The following is a 16157-nucleotide window of genomic DNA, read 5'->3' as shown; positions in this document are numbered from 1 at the left end:
AAGCAAGACTAACCTAGGGGCTCAAAGGGAAGAAGGCAAACAAAAGGAATCCTAAAGGACTACATAGTCGTGTTACTCTATACTTGAGGCTGTCTAAGCTTGCACTGTTTTACTTCTAGTGAACAGCATATCTGCATCATCACATCCATTTACTGTGCTGCATGCTCTTTAGTCCCATATTGGGCTGAAGTAGGATCCTGAAATGAAGGAAGAAAAGCTCGCTGGCTTCAGCCTAATGTTCACATATTTTGGAAACATCTTCGCACTTCAGTCCTCCTTATGGAGAAGCTTGGCTCGACACAGAAGTGCACTGTTGCTATTTTGCTTGCCTGATGTCTCAGAGGACTTGTCTCCCTCCATTTTCAAAATTAGTCCCCATTTGTTCAGATATTACTTTTGCAAAAGGGTACAAAGATGTAAGCCAGAGACTGAACACCTCATCAAATAGTAGCACTTTAGTTTCTATTTTATGATGCCCGAAGCTACAAGTTAAGAGAAATTGTTTTGCTTAGACAACACTGATGTTTCTTCACTCCATTTGTGCGACTTAGTCATAACATTTCCAGAATTTTGAGTTTATTCTACAAGACAGAGTAACATCTTTTTGAAATTCAGCTCTTGATCAAGTAATATTATTGTAGTTCTACATTAATTATTTCAAGCTAGTTACTATCCACTTGCCTTATAATTGCCCTTAAAACGATTTCAGAAGGAATCAAAGACTCTAAAAGCACTTTTCTGAGAAAACACGAACAGTATGATGCCATTTGCTTGTGTTCAAAGTGTAACACATGGGTATGTAATACTATGCACTAGAACTAACTTCAGCAAATATTATTATTTCCTCATAAAGCCAGTTATACTCATGAAAAAAACCCACCTCGTACCAGGCTGTTCTTTGTGCATTTATGTTTTTCTAAGTATTTTAATTTGTTGCAGAAGAAAAGGTTTCTCAGCTAAATCAACATCAATTAGTCAGAAGTTAACAAATCTAAACCAGTAGGTGGTATAGCTTCAGAAGAGCTTTTAAGCAGGTATGTGGAAAACTGCAACTCCTGCCAGAAGATTAGAAAGATATTTCATAACTTAACAATATTAACACTGGTATAAAAGTTACATCAATGAACACGTCTCTTCATAAGCAGGATTAAAATATTGGGCTTCTATAAATAATTTCAAATCTAGAAAAAAGATAATTAATAAACACAATTTTACAAATAATGTGAAGCACAGTAACTGAAAAAGAATTGATGTGCATTATTCTACTCAATATTCTCATAGGATCTAAAAATTTATTAATTGGTTTAAGATTCAAATTGATTTTACAGGGACATTAAATTTTGTTCCACATAACAGGCAATTTTTTCTCCCATAAAGGAAAAAGCCTATCAGGAAATAGAATAAAAGTCTGTTTTCCTCAATACAGAATATTAGTGACCTCTAGCCTGATGCAGATACTTTGTTACATGAAAGAAACCTTTACTTGCTCTGATTCTGAATAGAAGACATCACCAAGACCTAAAGCATGGCTTTATTCCATACCAATACAATTTTTTACAGCCTCTTGTATTATATATCCTGTTGAATAGGTATTTTTCAGAAATGAAGTAGTTAGTCTCAACCTTTTGAAAGAAAGCAGCTATTCTAAGGCAAATTCTAAACATACTCAAAGTCACAAGGTGAATCTTGCTGGTTAGTGACTCTGAGGTGGGCTTCTTGTTTGTTTGGGGATTTTGACTCAAAGGCACTTTTAACGCTGGTTGAAATGCATTTGCGTGCTTAGAGCAACTACCGGACAAGGCTGGAGCAGCTAAAGTTACCTTAGAAGATGCTCATCCACACAAATCACATCAAGCACCAGCTGAATGGAAAGTGGTTATTTTATTTTACAGATGGGACAGTGTCAGCCTCCCTCCAAACATATGAGAACAGGGAGAGAGAGAAATCAGCAGAGTAAGAATTGAAAGAATACTTGAACTCTTGGAATCTACCTGCAGGCACCGGCTGACTAAACAGCTTGCCCTGGAAAAGATCAAAAGACTCCAGGTGATGGTAGTCCCCAGAGAAATCCTCCCCAGCTGCCTGCCCACCGCTGAAACTACAGCACACAAGGTTGCCTTCTTCACAGGGAGATCCACGTTCCTCTTGGAGTTGGTGTTTTGCAGTTGTTATTGGCTTCTGACAAGCTTCCAGCAGTTGTGTACTTAGAACCTGATATTTTCAGACCTATTTCTGAAGTAGCTCAGGTATAGGCATATTGTAAATTAGGCAGATGTAACTCATATATTCCATAATACTGCTACATAACTAAGTCAAGCAGCTTTGCTAAACCTGCTTGGCTTCACAGATACTTTCCAACCCAGAAAGAAAGAAATTGTTTGCAAGACTGAAAGAACAGAAGTAATAGAACAGCACCGTGTAGACAGCACAAACACAGCCACATTACACCTTGTGTAGTTCCTGGCCCATACGGTCCAAGGGGATGTGTAAGGGTCTCTCAAAGGTGCAGCAGGGAGAAGGAAGCTAAGTTTGATTTAGATATGTCTAAAAATTAAAAAAAGTCCTCTGACCCCCTAAAAAAGGGAAAATCTGAAATGCCACTTGCTAATCAAATCCTTTAAGAAAAAGAAAAAAAAAAAGGCACCTTCTGCTCCACTAGCATTTTGCAGAAAAGCGACAGAATGCTATTTCAGAAACAGCCGTAGTGCAGCCAGTACAAGAAGACACTTCCAATGTAGCAGACATGCAGAAAATAGAACAGCTATTTTGATATAAATTCTAGTTATGATGAAACCCAAATACTTACATTTGGGAACAAATTACAGTCATGACTGGAAAAAACTGAGTCAGCACACTATGTTACGATCAAGACAGCAAGTTCATTTAAAAAAAAAAAAAAAAAACAGCTCTATCTTCTAAACAGGTGCCCGCTAAGATGAGAACCACATACTGAACAAATTGAAAACAAAAGGCAGTGCCCTTAATTTAACATTGTTTATCTGTTTTAAGAGGTAGAGGGCCTAAAGCAAGAAATACAATATAACTTAAGACTATCATGTTGCATGCACAAGGATGCAATTTTTAAAATTTATAAGGTCACCTTAGTTGTGTCATCTCCTAACATTCGATGGTTTAAGTTAAAATAACTAAGTCTGTGGAGTACCCCGTCCATACTATATGGCATAAATAACATTGGAGAGTGGCTAAGAACAAACTAAACGCTTCCTTTGCTTTCATATCTGTGACTTAACTACAGACCCAGCTTCTACGACACTTTCAGAAACTCAAGTATGTGCTCAAATATTTCTGTTTACAAAACAGAATGGTGTAGGAGAAGCTATGATGCCTCAACTCATTTTAATTAAGTCAGTAGCAAGTACTATGGCAAAACCTACTTGCACTTGGTATCCTTTATATTACAGTGAATGGCAGGAGGATGGTTTTGTGAATAACTCTGTGCCTAAGATCACTACATATTTGTCTTGCTTGATTAATAATGATCAACAGTGATCAAAGGCCTGAAAGTTTTGCTGACCTGCATATAACATACGAGCTTTGAAGTTTTAAAGACTGTCCTGTCAACTATCCTGATTTAGATGGGTTCAAACTCAGGAGTGGTATTTTTGTGGCAATAACATACTCCAGTATTCCTCTATAAACAGTAATTAGAAAAGTGTCTGTTCCTATTAAAACAATACTACTATCACCACTTCCCATTCCCAATGCTACTCTTAAAATAAAAATTGACTACTTAACGGTGCTACATACAGTATAACCCTGCTGACAAATCATAAAAATTCACATTACAATGATACTACATTGTACATAAAGAAGCACAAACTTTACATAATAGTTCAGTGCAGAAAGAAAAATAAAGATGACTGATTTCATGGAACAGAACAAGGATTTTTTTATTGTTTTATCTACAATACACAAATGACCAATCAGAATACTAAAAGAAATAATTCCAAGCATGCTGATGAACCACCCTCCCACCCTTATTTGCTTTAAAAAACTACAATTGCCTGAGTGACTGTGCAAAAACTGTGCTTACGTTTACTTAAAAGCTTTCAGGGAATCAATATTCAGCTTCACTCAAAATTCTCAGAAAATTGTAGGAAGCTGAAGACATTTAGAGCTTCAAAACAAAGATGATTTTTTCTGAAAATTACAATTAAGATGTTACAAAGGAAAACTTTATATCAACAAGTTATCACACTTTCCAGTGTAAGCAGAAGATGCATGGGATAAATATTTCTAGAAGTTATTGAAGAAGAAAGGAATTATTGTTAAATCACCTAATTCAATTTCTGTCCTTAGCTCTATGATAAGCTGCTTCTACCTGCACCTAAAAGTGTTTATCTTCTTATCTTCCCACTCAAAAAACACGTAACAGCAGCAATGTCCTATTACACGAGTGTTTTGTGTACTACTGGTGCAGTGTAATGGCATCTTTTGTAAGCTATGAAAGTTTCATTTATACTTGGAATGATTTAGCAAATTATTGTTGAATACTTTGTGTGAAATATAACTTATCACTAAAGCAATTACCCTAGAACTAACTTTTTCATGCTTCATTTTCCAGGAAGTTTTAACGCTTTTTATCCTCTCTTTGTTCAACGGTGAGACAAATTCACCTAGCTCTCCAAGCGTAAATACCAAGCTAGGTAGGAAACAAGCTACATGAGCAGCACAGGATCTCCCCAGTATGCTCTGTCACATCCTGCCTCTGTGGGGTCCTCTTCACTAGACCAAATATTAGCAGAGATTTGCTTAATATAGGATATAGAACATAAGGATAGCGAAACTTTTGCATGGACTCTGCAGAGCAGGTTGAATAAAAAAAAAAAAATCCTGAAGAACCCACACTCAAAAATACTACAGAAGAGAAATTAAAGCAAATAAATCAAAGAATTAAAAGACAAAGAAAAAAAGAAATTAAAGCAAAGTCATATTTAACTTCCCATAACCAAAGTTACACAATAAAATAAATGTAATGGCAGCCAGAGATAAAAGAGCAACAAGCCCTAGCTTCTCTCTCTCATTCTACAGCTGCAGACAGCAGCAGTCCAGTATTTGTAAAGAAAAAATATCCCTTTTTTTTATTTTTTAAGGGGCAACCTCCAATAGGACAATGCAAAATTTCTGTGCTTCAGCCAAAAGCAAACATATGTATAGTTAAATAGTAAAAAGAGCACAAACCAAACAAAAATCCCCCAGGGTTTTGTAAAAACGCTCATCGCAATGGTTATGAAGGACTTCTGAATTTGTCTACAGCTACAAATAAACAAGAATGTTCGAATTATTTTCCGCCATTTTGTCAATTCTATATACAAAATGTAATTGCTAAGTGTCCATTGAGTTTGACAAATATTTTATTCAAGCTGAAAGAATATAAAAACAAAAGGTAAAAAAAAAAATAAAGCCATAAAATCGGCACTCATATGTCCACAAAACCTAACTACTACATTAAAGAAAAATCCAAGAAAAATACTATCCTTTACAGCATTATATCTTGATTTAGTATGTAGACAAACTACTTGTGTACGTAGATTTTCTTGTCAGCAAAGATTAAAGCTGAAGGAGGAAGGCAGAGCAAAGAAGTGATGCTTAGATAGGAACCACACAGAGTAACTGCCCTCAGACAAATTGCACATGCACACTATAGCAAAGCCAGTAGGATACCACTGTCTCCTAAGGTCATACGAACACAAAGATGTTTGTTTAGCAAGATAAAGGGACCAAACATTTTTGACAAGTAAATAAAAGATCACAGTTCAACTCTTTACAGAATTTCAGATATTATGGTGTATTCTTACCTTTTGCAGACTAGTAGGATTTAGCTGGGTTTTATCTATTATTTTCACAGCAACCTTTGGGAAAAATAAAAAGCAAACCATATATCACACCTCTGTGAGCAAAAGCATAGATGTGCCTATAAGACGTGTATATGTCTGCTTTTATGCATTTCATCAAGCAAAACTTCCTCACCTATTATGATCTACCAGCAGGAGTTCAGAACTTTGCCACCAGATGGTACCACCAAGGAAACAGTTTTATACTTATGTCAGTGTTTGGACCGAACAACATTATCCTGTCTACTGCAAAACCAGGGCCTTCAAACACAAGATCGATCTCTCTCTCAATAGATTTCAATATCAAGGATCTATCTATCAATAAGATTATCAATATCAATGAAATCTAACTACCATTAGATTTCTCTTTGGTTTTGGAAATGGTTGGGGATGAACTGACCCACTCCTAGCTCCAAAATACCCTTTGATGCACAATAAACTTTTTGATCTCTTCACCAAGAATTTACATTCTAAAGAAAAGGAGTCATTAGATGGGGAAAACTCATGCACATCAGGTAACTTTTCCTATATTCTGAAACAAGCTCTTTGCATTTTCCTTTGTGATGACAAAATATGCACTTTTTCTATTCAGAAGAGAAAGGTAACATAATAGCAAAGATAGCCAAAGAGAATATAAAACATTCTGCCTTTTTTTTTTTTAAAAAAAGGCTTACCTCTCTTCCAGTAAGTACATGCCTTGCCAGTTTCACTTTGGCAAAATTTCCTTTTCCTATTGTTTTCAGTAAGCGATAATTTCCAATGTGAGGATGCTCTTCATTGGTAGATGTAATGGAGTTTCTACATCGGGGGATGTTTTGTCTGCTACTCGACTTGATAGGCTGGACATGTGGTTCAGTGTACCCATCCACAGAGGTATGCTGGAAGACAGATAAAATAGTTGGGAATTCAACTACTGCGATTTTAGACAGTTGCAGCAGAACAGACCGTATAAAAAGGTGTAGGGGGAGTAACTTATTTACTTTTACAATATAATTGACAACTTTGGATGGTAGCCCAAGCAGGACATGCTGTTTTCAGGCAGAGTTTGATGAATGTTCCAAGAAAAAATGTCTGCAGAAAGATTTTACCAGCTCCAAAAGTAAAACTAGATATACCTAGGCAGTAATCAAGAAACGATTAGACTTTTTAAAATATGAAACTATGCCAAACTACACACTGCACCACCACGTTGCAAATAAACTTGTCTAATCATAACCAAAATTTAGTCTTTTAAAAATACACAGTACAAAAAAATATTTGTACTTTGGTGTATTTGGAAACAAAGTTTCACTCAATTATTTTTCCTTAACTTTCTTCACTCAGCATTATGAGAAAAACATTTTTTCAAGTAAGCTTTGTTCCTCAAACCTGTTTGTATATTTTTGTAAGTCACAGAAGTTCTCATTCAAGTAATCATCTACATCTTTATTTAAAAATAATAATCTATTCTTAAAGAAAACTCCATGATATAAATACATTTTAAATCTCAAAAAGTCTGAAGAACTAAAAGGCTGTTATTTTTAACGCATGCCACACATCATCCCACATTAAATGTTAGTCACTGAAATCTGCAGTGCTTCTGTACTCTTAACTTCCAAGTATGTAAGAGGCAAGATACAGATGGGGCTTGGACACGTTCCAAGGAGAAACCAAAGTAAGGGAAGATGTCAGAGGGGTGTTAAGTGTTTCAGTATATCAAATGCTTTCTGACATTAGTGGTAGATGGATACAAATGTTTAACAGGTAAAATTTAGCCTCTGATCTTTTAAGTTACAGCTTTTAAGGCAGGCAAATACTGTAGGCAGAAACAGCGTCTTCTCAGACCAGTGTTTAGATTTTGTAACAGAACGGGATGCTTACTCCTGGCTCACCCAGTTCCTGCTAAGCATAAAGCACCAACAAATCTCAAAAGACACCTGAATATTTTCCCGCTATTCACTGTTACAATCAAAAAGTGGGTATCTTGGTATCTTTATACAAAGCCTGTTTCTTTATGGACCAAAGGTCCCTAGATCTTTGGCCTGAAGCTGAAAGCAGAGTCAGAAGGTAGCAGGAGGCTCCACTTTTTCTCCCAATACCCAACCTAACATTGGTCTATGCTGATCTCACCCATCATCCCTCACACAAGTAGCTATTTTCTTATACAAAACAGAATTCAAAGCAGTGCTTCCAGCTTCAGACTGCATTTATTATAGACTGAAGTCAATTCCCTCCTGTAAACACCCAGGCTTACAGATAGTCCCAGTGAGCCCGGCACAGCTATTTCAGGACATAAGCACTAGTAGAATTGGGAAAACTAGCAAACAGCTGCAACACAACCGGAAAAAACAAGGAGTAGACCACAACCAGAATGTTCTCCCCAAATGTAGCACAACTCTGCTTACATCACCTCCAGCATTATTAATTATTCACTATGGCCAGGAGAACAGTCCTAAATATAATTTTCTGTTTGTCTTTTCATTACCTGAGCCTCTGCAAAATACTACTTTACTCCCACTGCTGAACAATTTCCAAATTACTGCAGAACCAAGCAAGCCAGACATGTTTAGATTCTGTATATCAGACAAATTTATTCAACCATGAAATAGCACACTAGCAATAGTATTTATCCTTTGGAAGCACATAATTAAAATACTTTCTGTGGACTTGGAAAGAGTGGATCAGAAGGACAGCTCCAGGCAAAGAGGTTTTGAAACATTCCTTCAACATCAGATACGAGTCCTACATGCAATAAACCAGAACCCAAATACAAGTCTTGCCTAACATCCTGAAAAAAATCAATATTTGTATGGTGCTAATAATTAATATTATAGCCGTACCAAGAACCTTGTCCAGAGCTATGGCACCATGCTAAACAAGCAAGTTTTAAAAGTCTTCAAGCCTATTTATGCACACAACTAGTTCTTCACTACTTGTAATACAATGCCTACCAGAAGCAACCCTAATAGCAATTGCCAATTTTATACATGTCATAGGATTAGCCTACTGCCCGGAGATACTGGAAGGGGTCTTTTAGATAAATGGTTGGATAGGCAAACAAAACCAATGCCATAGGCAAAGCGAAAGATGGCTTCACAGCACAGATCATTTTAATGCAGATTTAACAGGTAAAGCAGTTATTTAATCATAATGACAATATAATGCAGAACCAAATCTGAAGAGAAAAAAAAAAAAAAAGGTAACAAGGTTCACGATCATGACGATACTCGATTTTGGTCTTTCTGTGATGGAAAAACTAAGCCCCTCCAGATAGTTTCTTAATTATCCCCTCTTAGATTATCTTCAGAGACAACCATTCTCCCCAGCTATGCTCAAGGATGACAGAAAATACGCATAAAGAAGGTCAAGTTTCTTAGTTTGTAAGCCACACATATATAATTTTTGAATTTTAACAGCACTGAATTAAATTAAAATTATTCTTCTTAAGTCTTGAAATAGGCCTCTCTTTTGCACATAAACATGTTGCTATTGTTGGAAAGTACAGAGGAATTTAAACTTGAAACTCATCAAATTCTAGAAATAAGCATTCGATGAAATTGAAACATAATAAAGATATTGAAAAAAATCAGGTCAAATCATGATATCTCAGAGATTATTTCCAAACAGTGCTAAAGCTGAATTCCACAGAAGGATGAGATATCCACACTGTCTAGAAAGACAAGATATGTAGTTTTAAGATCTTTATGGTTATTGCAATATGTTCATTCATTATGCATCAGCTACTATGCGGCTGTTTACAAATGCCATTTCAGAAGAACGATCCCTAAATTCTGAGAAATTTGTCAGGGTGCTGGAAACAAACAGGCTGTAAAAACCAACACTCTCCTGCCATCTAAAACCAATTCCAGCTAATAACCTGCATTGCTTACACAGGATTTTAATGAAAGATTCTGATATTTCTCTAGATACCTTGATAATATATCTTAAGATACATATATAATTTAGTGGGAAACACTATCTTACTAGCACATCATAAACATGACTTCCAGTATGTCCAGTTTATGTCAGTGTCAAATAAAATGCCTAGAAATCAACAAAAAATTAGATGTTTCTTAAAAGAAAATGCAATTTTAAACAAAGAAGGTCCATCAGTAACAAAAGTTTAGAGCTGAAACAGTATATTAGAGCAGCCATTTAGGTACTGTGCATGTCGGCAACTATTAAAAAAAGAAAAATCCCATACAAAACCAAATCCACCGCCTTTTCAGAAATCTCCAAGAAGTAATTTTAGTATTCAATTTTTAGATTGTGACCAAAGAGAGCTCAATTAAAACTTATTACTCATAACTAGGCTTGTTCCTGACATGTCCCATTAATTACAGAAAGTCAACAGCACTGAAATCACAAGAGAGCTAACCTGACCCATTGCTTCCCAAGACTCAAAGCTATCGTTTGCCTTGTTTACCCCAGGCAGCTTTGCAAAAGCAAGATGACCTGATGCCCAGACACATCTTTGAGAAAGTGCAGAAGAATTAACTCCATCAAGTAGATACAAAGTGTGTGCTCCACTAATTCAGCGTCCTTTGCCCACTTAGCCACTGGAATAGTTTTCTCACAGATTAGACACTGTAATTAAACTGACATCATCACATATATTAACTGCTCTTACAGTTTAGTCTTAAAAAGTCCCCAAAACCATTCTGGACACCAAACCACAAAGTCCTTCTCAATCTAACAACACTGAAGGCCTCTCTAGTCCTTCTGAGTAACAGGGCAACTTCCACACATTGATCTGCCTACGAATATACCTTGCTGATTAAACAAACATCTTAGTCCTGAATTTTCCCCTTCTTGAATTACTACATGGCAAATTCCTTGGTACAGTCAGCCCATGGAAGCAAAGTGCACACACACAGTGCTAGAAAAGGCACATCATCACGCTCCCTCTCTCAATATTACCTCCTGTTACGAACTTAAGTTTCTTGCAGCCAATTTTTTACATTTGTAATTCCAAACATTTTGAAGTATGTGCCATACGCATGAACGTTTGTACTGTCATATTTTGCAAGGTAATCAAAATAGCTAGCCCAGACAGAGAAACTCTGAAGGGTTTAGAAGACTATCTTCTGAACAGCACTGACCTGCACCAGCTTTGATTCACAATACGGGAAGGAAAGGGCAGAAAGGTAGGAAGTAATGTCCTGGACGTCCATCCGTTTTCATGTTTTAAGTGCTTGCTGTCCATAACTACTCCTTTAGGACCTAGGAGCTTCTAGCAAACCACCTCAAGCAAGTCTTCCTGTTGCTGAAATAACAATCAAACTAAACTAGAAGAGTCCAATTTTTGAAAGATCTTGGTAAATCTCAATGTAGAAACCAACCAAAATGTTCAGATCAGCTTGTTCTGCATCATGTATCAAGAGCACCAAGAGGTCCAGCTTTACAGTTATGAAGCATGGTGCAACTTCGAACTGCACAACATGATAGTACCTGATCCATCAGGTAGTGCCAGAAGAAGAGGATTCACAGAATCACAGACTGGTTGGGGTTGGAAGGGACCTCTGGAGATCATCCAGTCAACCCACCTGCTAAAGCAGGTTCACCCAGAGCAGATCGCACAGGTATGTTTTCAGGCGGGTTTTGAATGTCTCCAGAGAAGGAGACTCCACAACCTCTCTGGGCAGCCTGTTCCAGTGCTCTGGCACTCCTCTTCCAGGTAAATCTCACATCTGCACAGCTCACTTTTGCGACACGTACCCATCACATCACACTGCAATTACCAAAACACCTTTAATCTCAATCAAAACATTAATAGAGCACTATGTACTCTAACTTTTCATGCCTTTCAGACACGTGAAAAAGTGCTTTGGAGGGAGCAATGAAAAAGACTAAATGTATGCACACATGATTCCATGATTTCTTATCAGCAATTAAACGCATACTAGATTGTCTATACATGACAAAAACTTTGTTATTTAAAAAAACAAACCAAACAAACTAAAAAACAACAACCAAGGCCCAAAGTAATCAACCTGCTCCACTGAAACAGGATAATATGCAGAACTCAGCTCAGGAAAACCCAAGAAGCGCACACAGAGTGAGGGGAAAAAGTATGTACAGATTTTAAATCTGATACCAAGGTCAATGTATGGCAAAGACAGAAGAGAATCAGACAAAATTGTGATGTTTGTCTTTAACTTGTACCTGTACTCTGAGCCTGCACACACAGGCTTTCCAGAAGCACACAAGGAAAATAATCAAACCCATGTATGTGCATCTTTCTGTTTATATCAGATTTACATAATATGTAGGAATTCCAGGCATGAACTTTTGAAAGAGCTCGAAGCTATCAGCAATAAGTAACGATTTTGAATAAAGCCACCTCAGTCAGGCATATGGAAACATTTCATTAACTGATGCTGTAACTCTGAAAAGCATTTTATATAAAACTTAAAAAAAGCCAAACCCAAACCAAACTATAAGCATGGAGTTTGACATATAGTATCAAGTGAGATACTAAACAAAATAACTTTTCCTTACTCTTGTATCTCTTCCCTTTTCTTCCCAATTGTAATATTCTATATTTCAAAAACACAACTTCAAAGCTAATGGTAAAATATTTCTATTGCAAGGTGAAACGCAATCCCTTCATGTCAATACACAATAAAGATTCCTTTCTAAAAGCATAAATATATGCTGATGATGGGTAAACTTACGCTGAACATTTACTAAATCTCATCTTGTGCTTGTTACTATGGTATCTAAGGCCCTTAGAAGTTTTCGTAGCATTTTTGTTTGGTTGGTTTGGGTTCTTTTGTTTGTTTTTAAGTGCTTAATATAGCTTTGTGAGACATATCAGAAATAAGTTTGCCAACTTTGAGACAGAATTGTTTTTCTAATCACAAACTACACAGGATGCAATGTTTACATCTCCATACTTGAAGCAATCTAGGATAGAAAATGCACCCCACGATCTATCAGTGCAGCACCATACCTAGTCACCGTGAGTTTCAAAAGTTCATACACAAGGTTCTTCAGAACACTCATAATTTTCATACGGTGACACTAACTTGTCATAAATCCTGTCCATGTTATAGTAAGCTTGCTCCCAATTTTATGTTTTTAACACAGCAGTATATGGAAGGGTGACATTCATTATCACATGGAATCATAGATACTTCAAGTATTAAAAAAGAATATATATAATATGCCGGTCATCAGCTGAGAAGTCAGAAAAACAAATTCATAGCATTAAATCAGGTCTCGTAACCTGAACTCGCTAACGTGCTTCCTCCTCTGCCTGGGCCTGAAGCCCTCAGCCTGGCCAGGCGTGCAGGTGCAGCAGAACAGGACCTTCCTGCTTTTGTTCCATTTCGCTCAGAATTGGCACAGTTATTTCAACCTGGCACTTTCCTTCCTGACTCATCCCAAACACACAAACAAGATTTTCCAGGGCTAATTCAGGACAGTCGGCCCATACCATAGCCATTAATTGCTACAACAAAACTGAACCCTCCCTGTAGCCCCAGCGAAAACTGAGACAAGCCAGCTAAAAGCTGCTGCAGTAAACCACAGATGGAACTGAGGGAAGGAAAAACAAAAAACCACCACCACCAAAAAGTGTTTTTCCTAAAGTTCTCTCACATTTACTAATTTTTATTTGTCATTTGGCATACTACTAGAAGCTACAGTCACTCCTACTGAGGAAAAGAGTAAAACATTCCCCAGCTTGTCAAAATAAAATGATTAATGTCCCTCACCCACAAAACTTAACACAAACCTGTGGTTTTGAAAAGCAGCACTTACAGGACGGGGAAGGAAGGAGAAAGGCCATTCCTGCTGCAGCCTCCTGGACACAAACACTGCCCTTTGCACAGAGAGAGTTCCTTTCACCATTTCTTGCCAGCCATCTCTCTTTCCTCAGGAGGCGATCAGTTTAACCTCAGAATTTTTTTTGACTTATTTCACGAGACCTTCAAACCCTCCAGCACAGACCTCCCAGTGAGCCTTCCCAGTTCACCCAGAACACCCTGCCAGCAGCCAGAGATGCAGGCAGCTACAGGGCACCGCTACTGAATGCCACGGCACTCACAGTTTGCTCAAAAACCCTCAGAAAAGAAAATGAAATGCTAACGTTGATCATTAATTGAACCAACCAAACAGGAACATGAATACACCCTGAAAGCAAAACTTCTGGCAAAGGAAACTGGCAGGAGTTTTTATTGCACTTATAAATGATGCAGTCAGGTCATTCTGCAACCGGCCTGATGAAAGGCAGGAGAAGGGAGACATGAAACAACTTACAGTTCAGGATCATGTCAAGCACACGGAGCTTCTCAGGTGCTTGGAGGACTACAAGAAACAGAAAATGCTTAAATATCAAACTTCAAAACTAAGGGGAAAAGGCTGTTTTTACAGTCTGCAGACTACAATCTGGAAACATGAGGCTTTTATCCAGATGAGGAGAATGGCAGCAAGAGGCAACATTTACTCACAAAAGGGCTACTAGATTCTAGAGACAAGTCTCTGACACTCATGACCAAACAACCAGTTTTCTGCCCCAGCTGAGGTTTCTTCTGCAGAAGTAAAACACACACAGAGCTAATTGAGACCAGGCTCCGAATCCCAACTCATTCTTTCTCTCAGTGGTTATGAAATGGGAATTTTTTCCTTGCCCATTGCATACCTAAAACAACTCTGCAAGAGTCTGCATGTGGCATGATGGCTGCTGAAGCACCTCCTGTGCTCACAACCCACTTACAACTGCACCACAACTGGGGCAGCAGGATGGAGAGCCAACACAGGGAGCCAAGCCAGGCAAAACCCAGCTGCCCTTCTTTAGGGTAAGCCCCAGCTCCCCAACCACGGGCACTCCCAGAGAGTTTCTCAAGCATCAGCATAGGCCAAAGGAAGAAGGGGAACACCCAGCACCGGGAAGATGGGGCCACAGAATCTCCACGTTAAGCTCCTTATTCTTGTCCTGACAGTGTGCTTCCACATGGAAAAGAAAATTGATCATGCCGCTTTTCTTGATAACCCAGAGGCAAATCAACACCAGTAGTGAAACTTAAGGTAGGAGATACTTATGTTCTACAACAAGAAAAAAAAAAAAAAAAGGACTAGGGGAGGGGGGGAACGCCCTCCCCCCCCAACAAACAGAACCCAAACCAAAGGAAATCTCACAAACAAATAAGCAGACTTGCTTACTTGTGTTGTGTACCTGCACGGGGTGTGCGAGACAGAAGAGCACAGAATTCAAGCTTACAAAGCTACCTTTTAGGAGTGACCTGCATGGGCAAAGCACCCTTAACATTTCTGCTACATAAAAGGGAAAATTAAGTTACTTCTGTAGCAAGCTGGACAGCATTTCTAACATCTTTACATCCCCATTACTAGATTCATCCAATGGATCCAATGGTGAATCCATCAAGATAGATCACCATCTTATTTTGAAGACTATTTTACCTGAAGGTCTTATTAACTTTCTGTAGTAAAGCCTGCTTCTAGAAAGTGATGAGACAGCCAATTAAAATATCCAAACTGATAGCAATACATACTCATTGATGCACACATGTCCTAGAAAATAAATCCTAGATACGGCAGTGCAGCCTCTGTGATGTTTGAGGATCATGTCAAGCTATGTTTTGAATGAAGCTACCCAGTATTCTGAAGAATTTTCCAATGTTCTTTTGACACACAGCTTTTAGGGATCTTGGAAGTCTAATCTAACAGTCATGGAGACTCATCTTAATATCTCCCTTCATGTAATACAGTACATACAACATAAATTTATCTAAAAGTAGTTGGGCAACCAGTAGATGTTGAGAATTAGAAGAGGAAAATAATGCATGGATCTACAGCAGATCAAAAGGCCTATCCCATGGCTGTCCATCGGAGCTGCAGTGTTTGGGGAGGGGCAAGGAGTCATCTTGAGCTAGGAAGCATTTGCATGGCCTCTTGCACTACAGCATACTATTAATAGCTTAGCTTCTTCAGCTTCAAGGTTTGATAATATTTTCTGGTCAATCTCTCTACATCAAGGCCTTCTGGTGTAATTAACAAGTCTTGCCTTAGAAGACTGAAGTACAGAGTGCCTACTGGACCACACCTGCCAAGGAGATGCAGTTTTAATATTTAAGCTGGGACATAATCAGACTCAGCATTCTGCAAACACATTTTTTTTTCATAAGCATTGATACAAAGATTGACTTTGAGGAGGAACATATATTTTGGCATGGGAAAACCAGCCACCTTCCTAAGAAAAGGAAGCACCTTAGACGGTGTAGGACGCTTCTACCAAGGAGCCTGCGCTCAAGCAGCACTAAGGTTCTATGACTGTCTACAGAGAACGCTCCAGCAGGG

The 16157-nt window shown here is 38.0% G+C and overlaps 1 protein-coding gene across 7 annotated transcripts in view; it reads right to left on the bottom strand.

The window, feature by feature from the left end:
- MARK1 (microtubule affinity regulating kinase 1) overlaps positions 1–16157 on the bottom strand; it is a 58624-nt gene that overhangs the window by 29014 nt on the left and 13453 nt on the right. For all 7 annotated transcript variants that reach the window (XM_065630588.1, XM_065630592.1, XM_065630589.1 and 4 more), the window contains exons 2-3: positions 6530–6733; positions 5820–5873 (exon numbers count right to left, since the gene is read on the bottom strand). In XM_065630588.1, coding sequence (XP_065486660.1) covers positions 5820–5873; positions 6530–6733 — 258 coding nt within the window. The remainder of the gene's footprint in view (positions 1–5819; positions 5874–6529; positions 6734–16157) is intronic.

This window comes from Caloenas nicobarica, chromosome 3 (assembly GCF_036013445.1).
Source record: "Caloenas nicobarica isolate bCalNic1 chromosome 3, bCalNic1.hap1, whole genome shotgun sequence".
Taxonomy (NCBI): Eukaryota; Metazoa; Chordata; class Aves; order Columbiformes; family Columbidae; genus Caloenas; species Caloenas nicobarica.
Note: the sequence above shows the minus strand (reverse complement) of the source record. Positions and strands in the feature narration are given on the sequence as shown.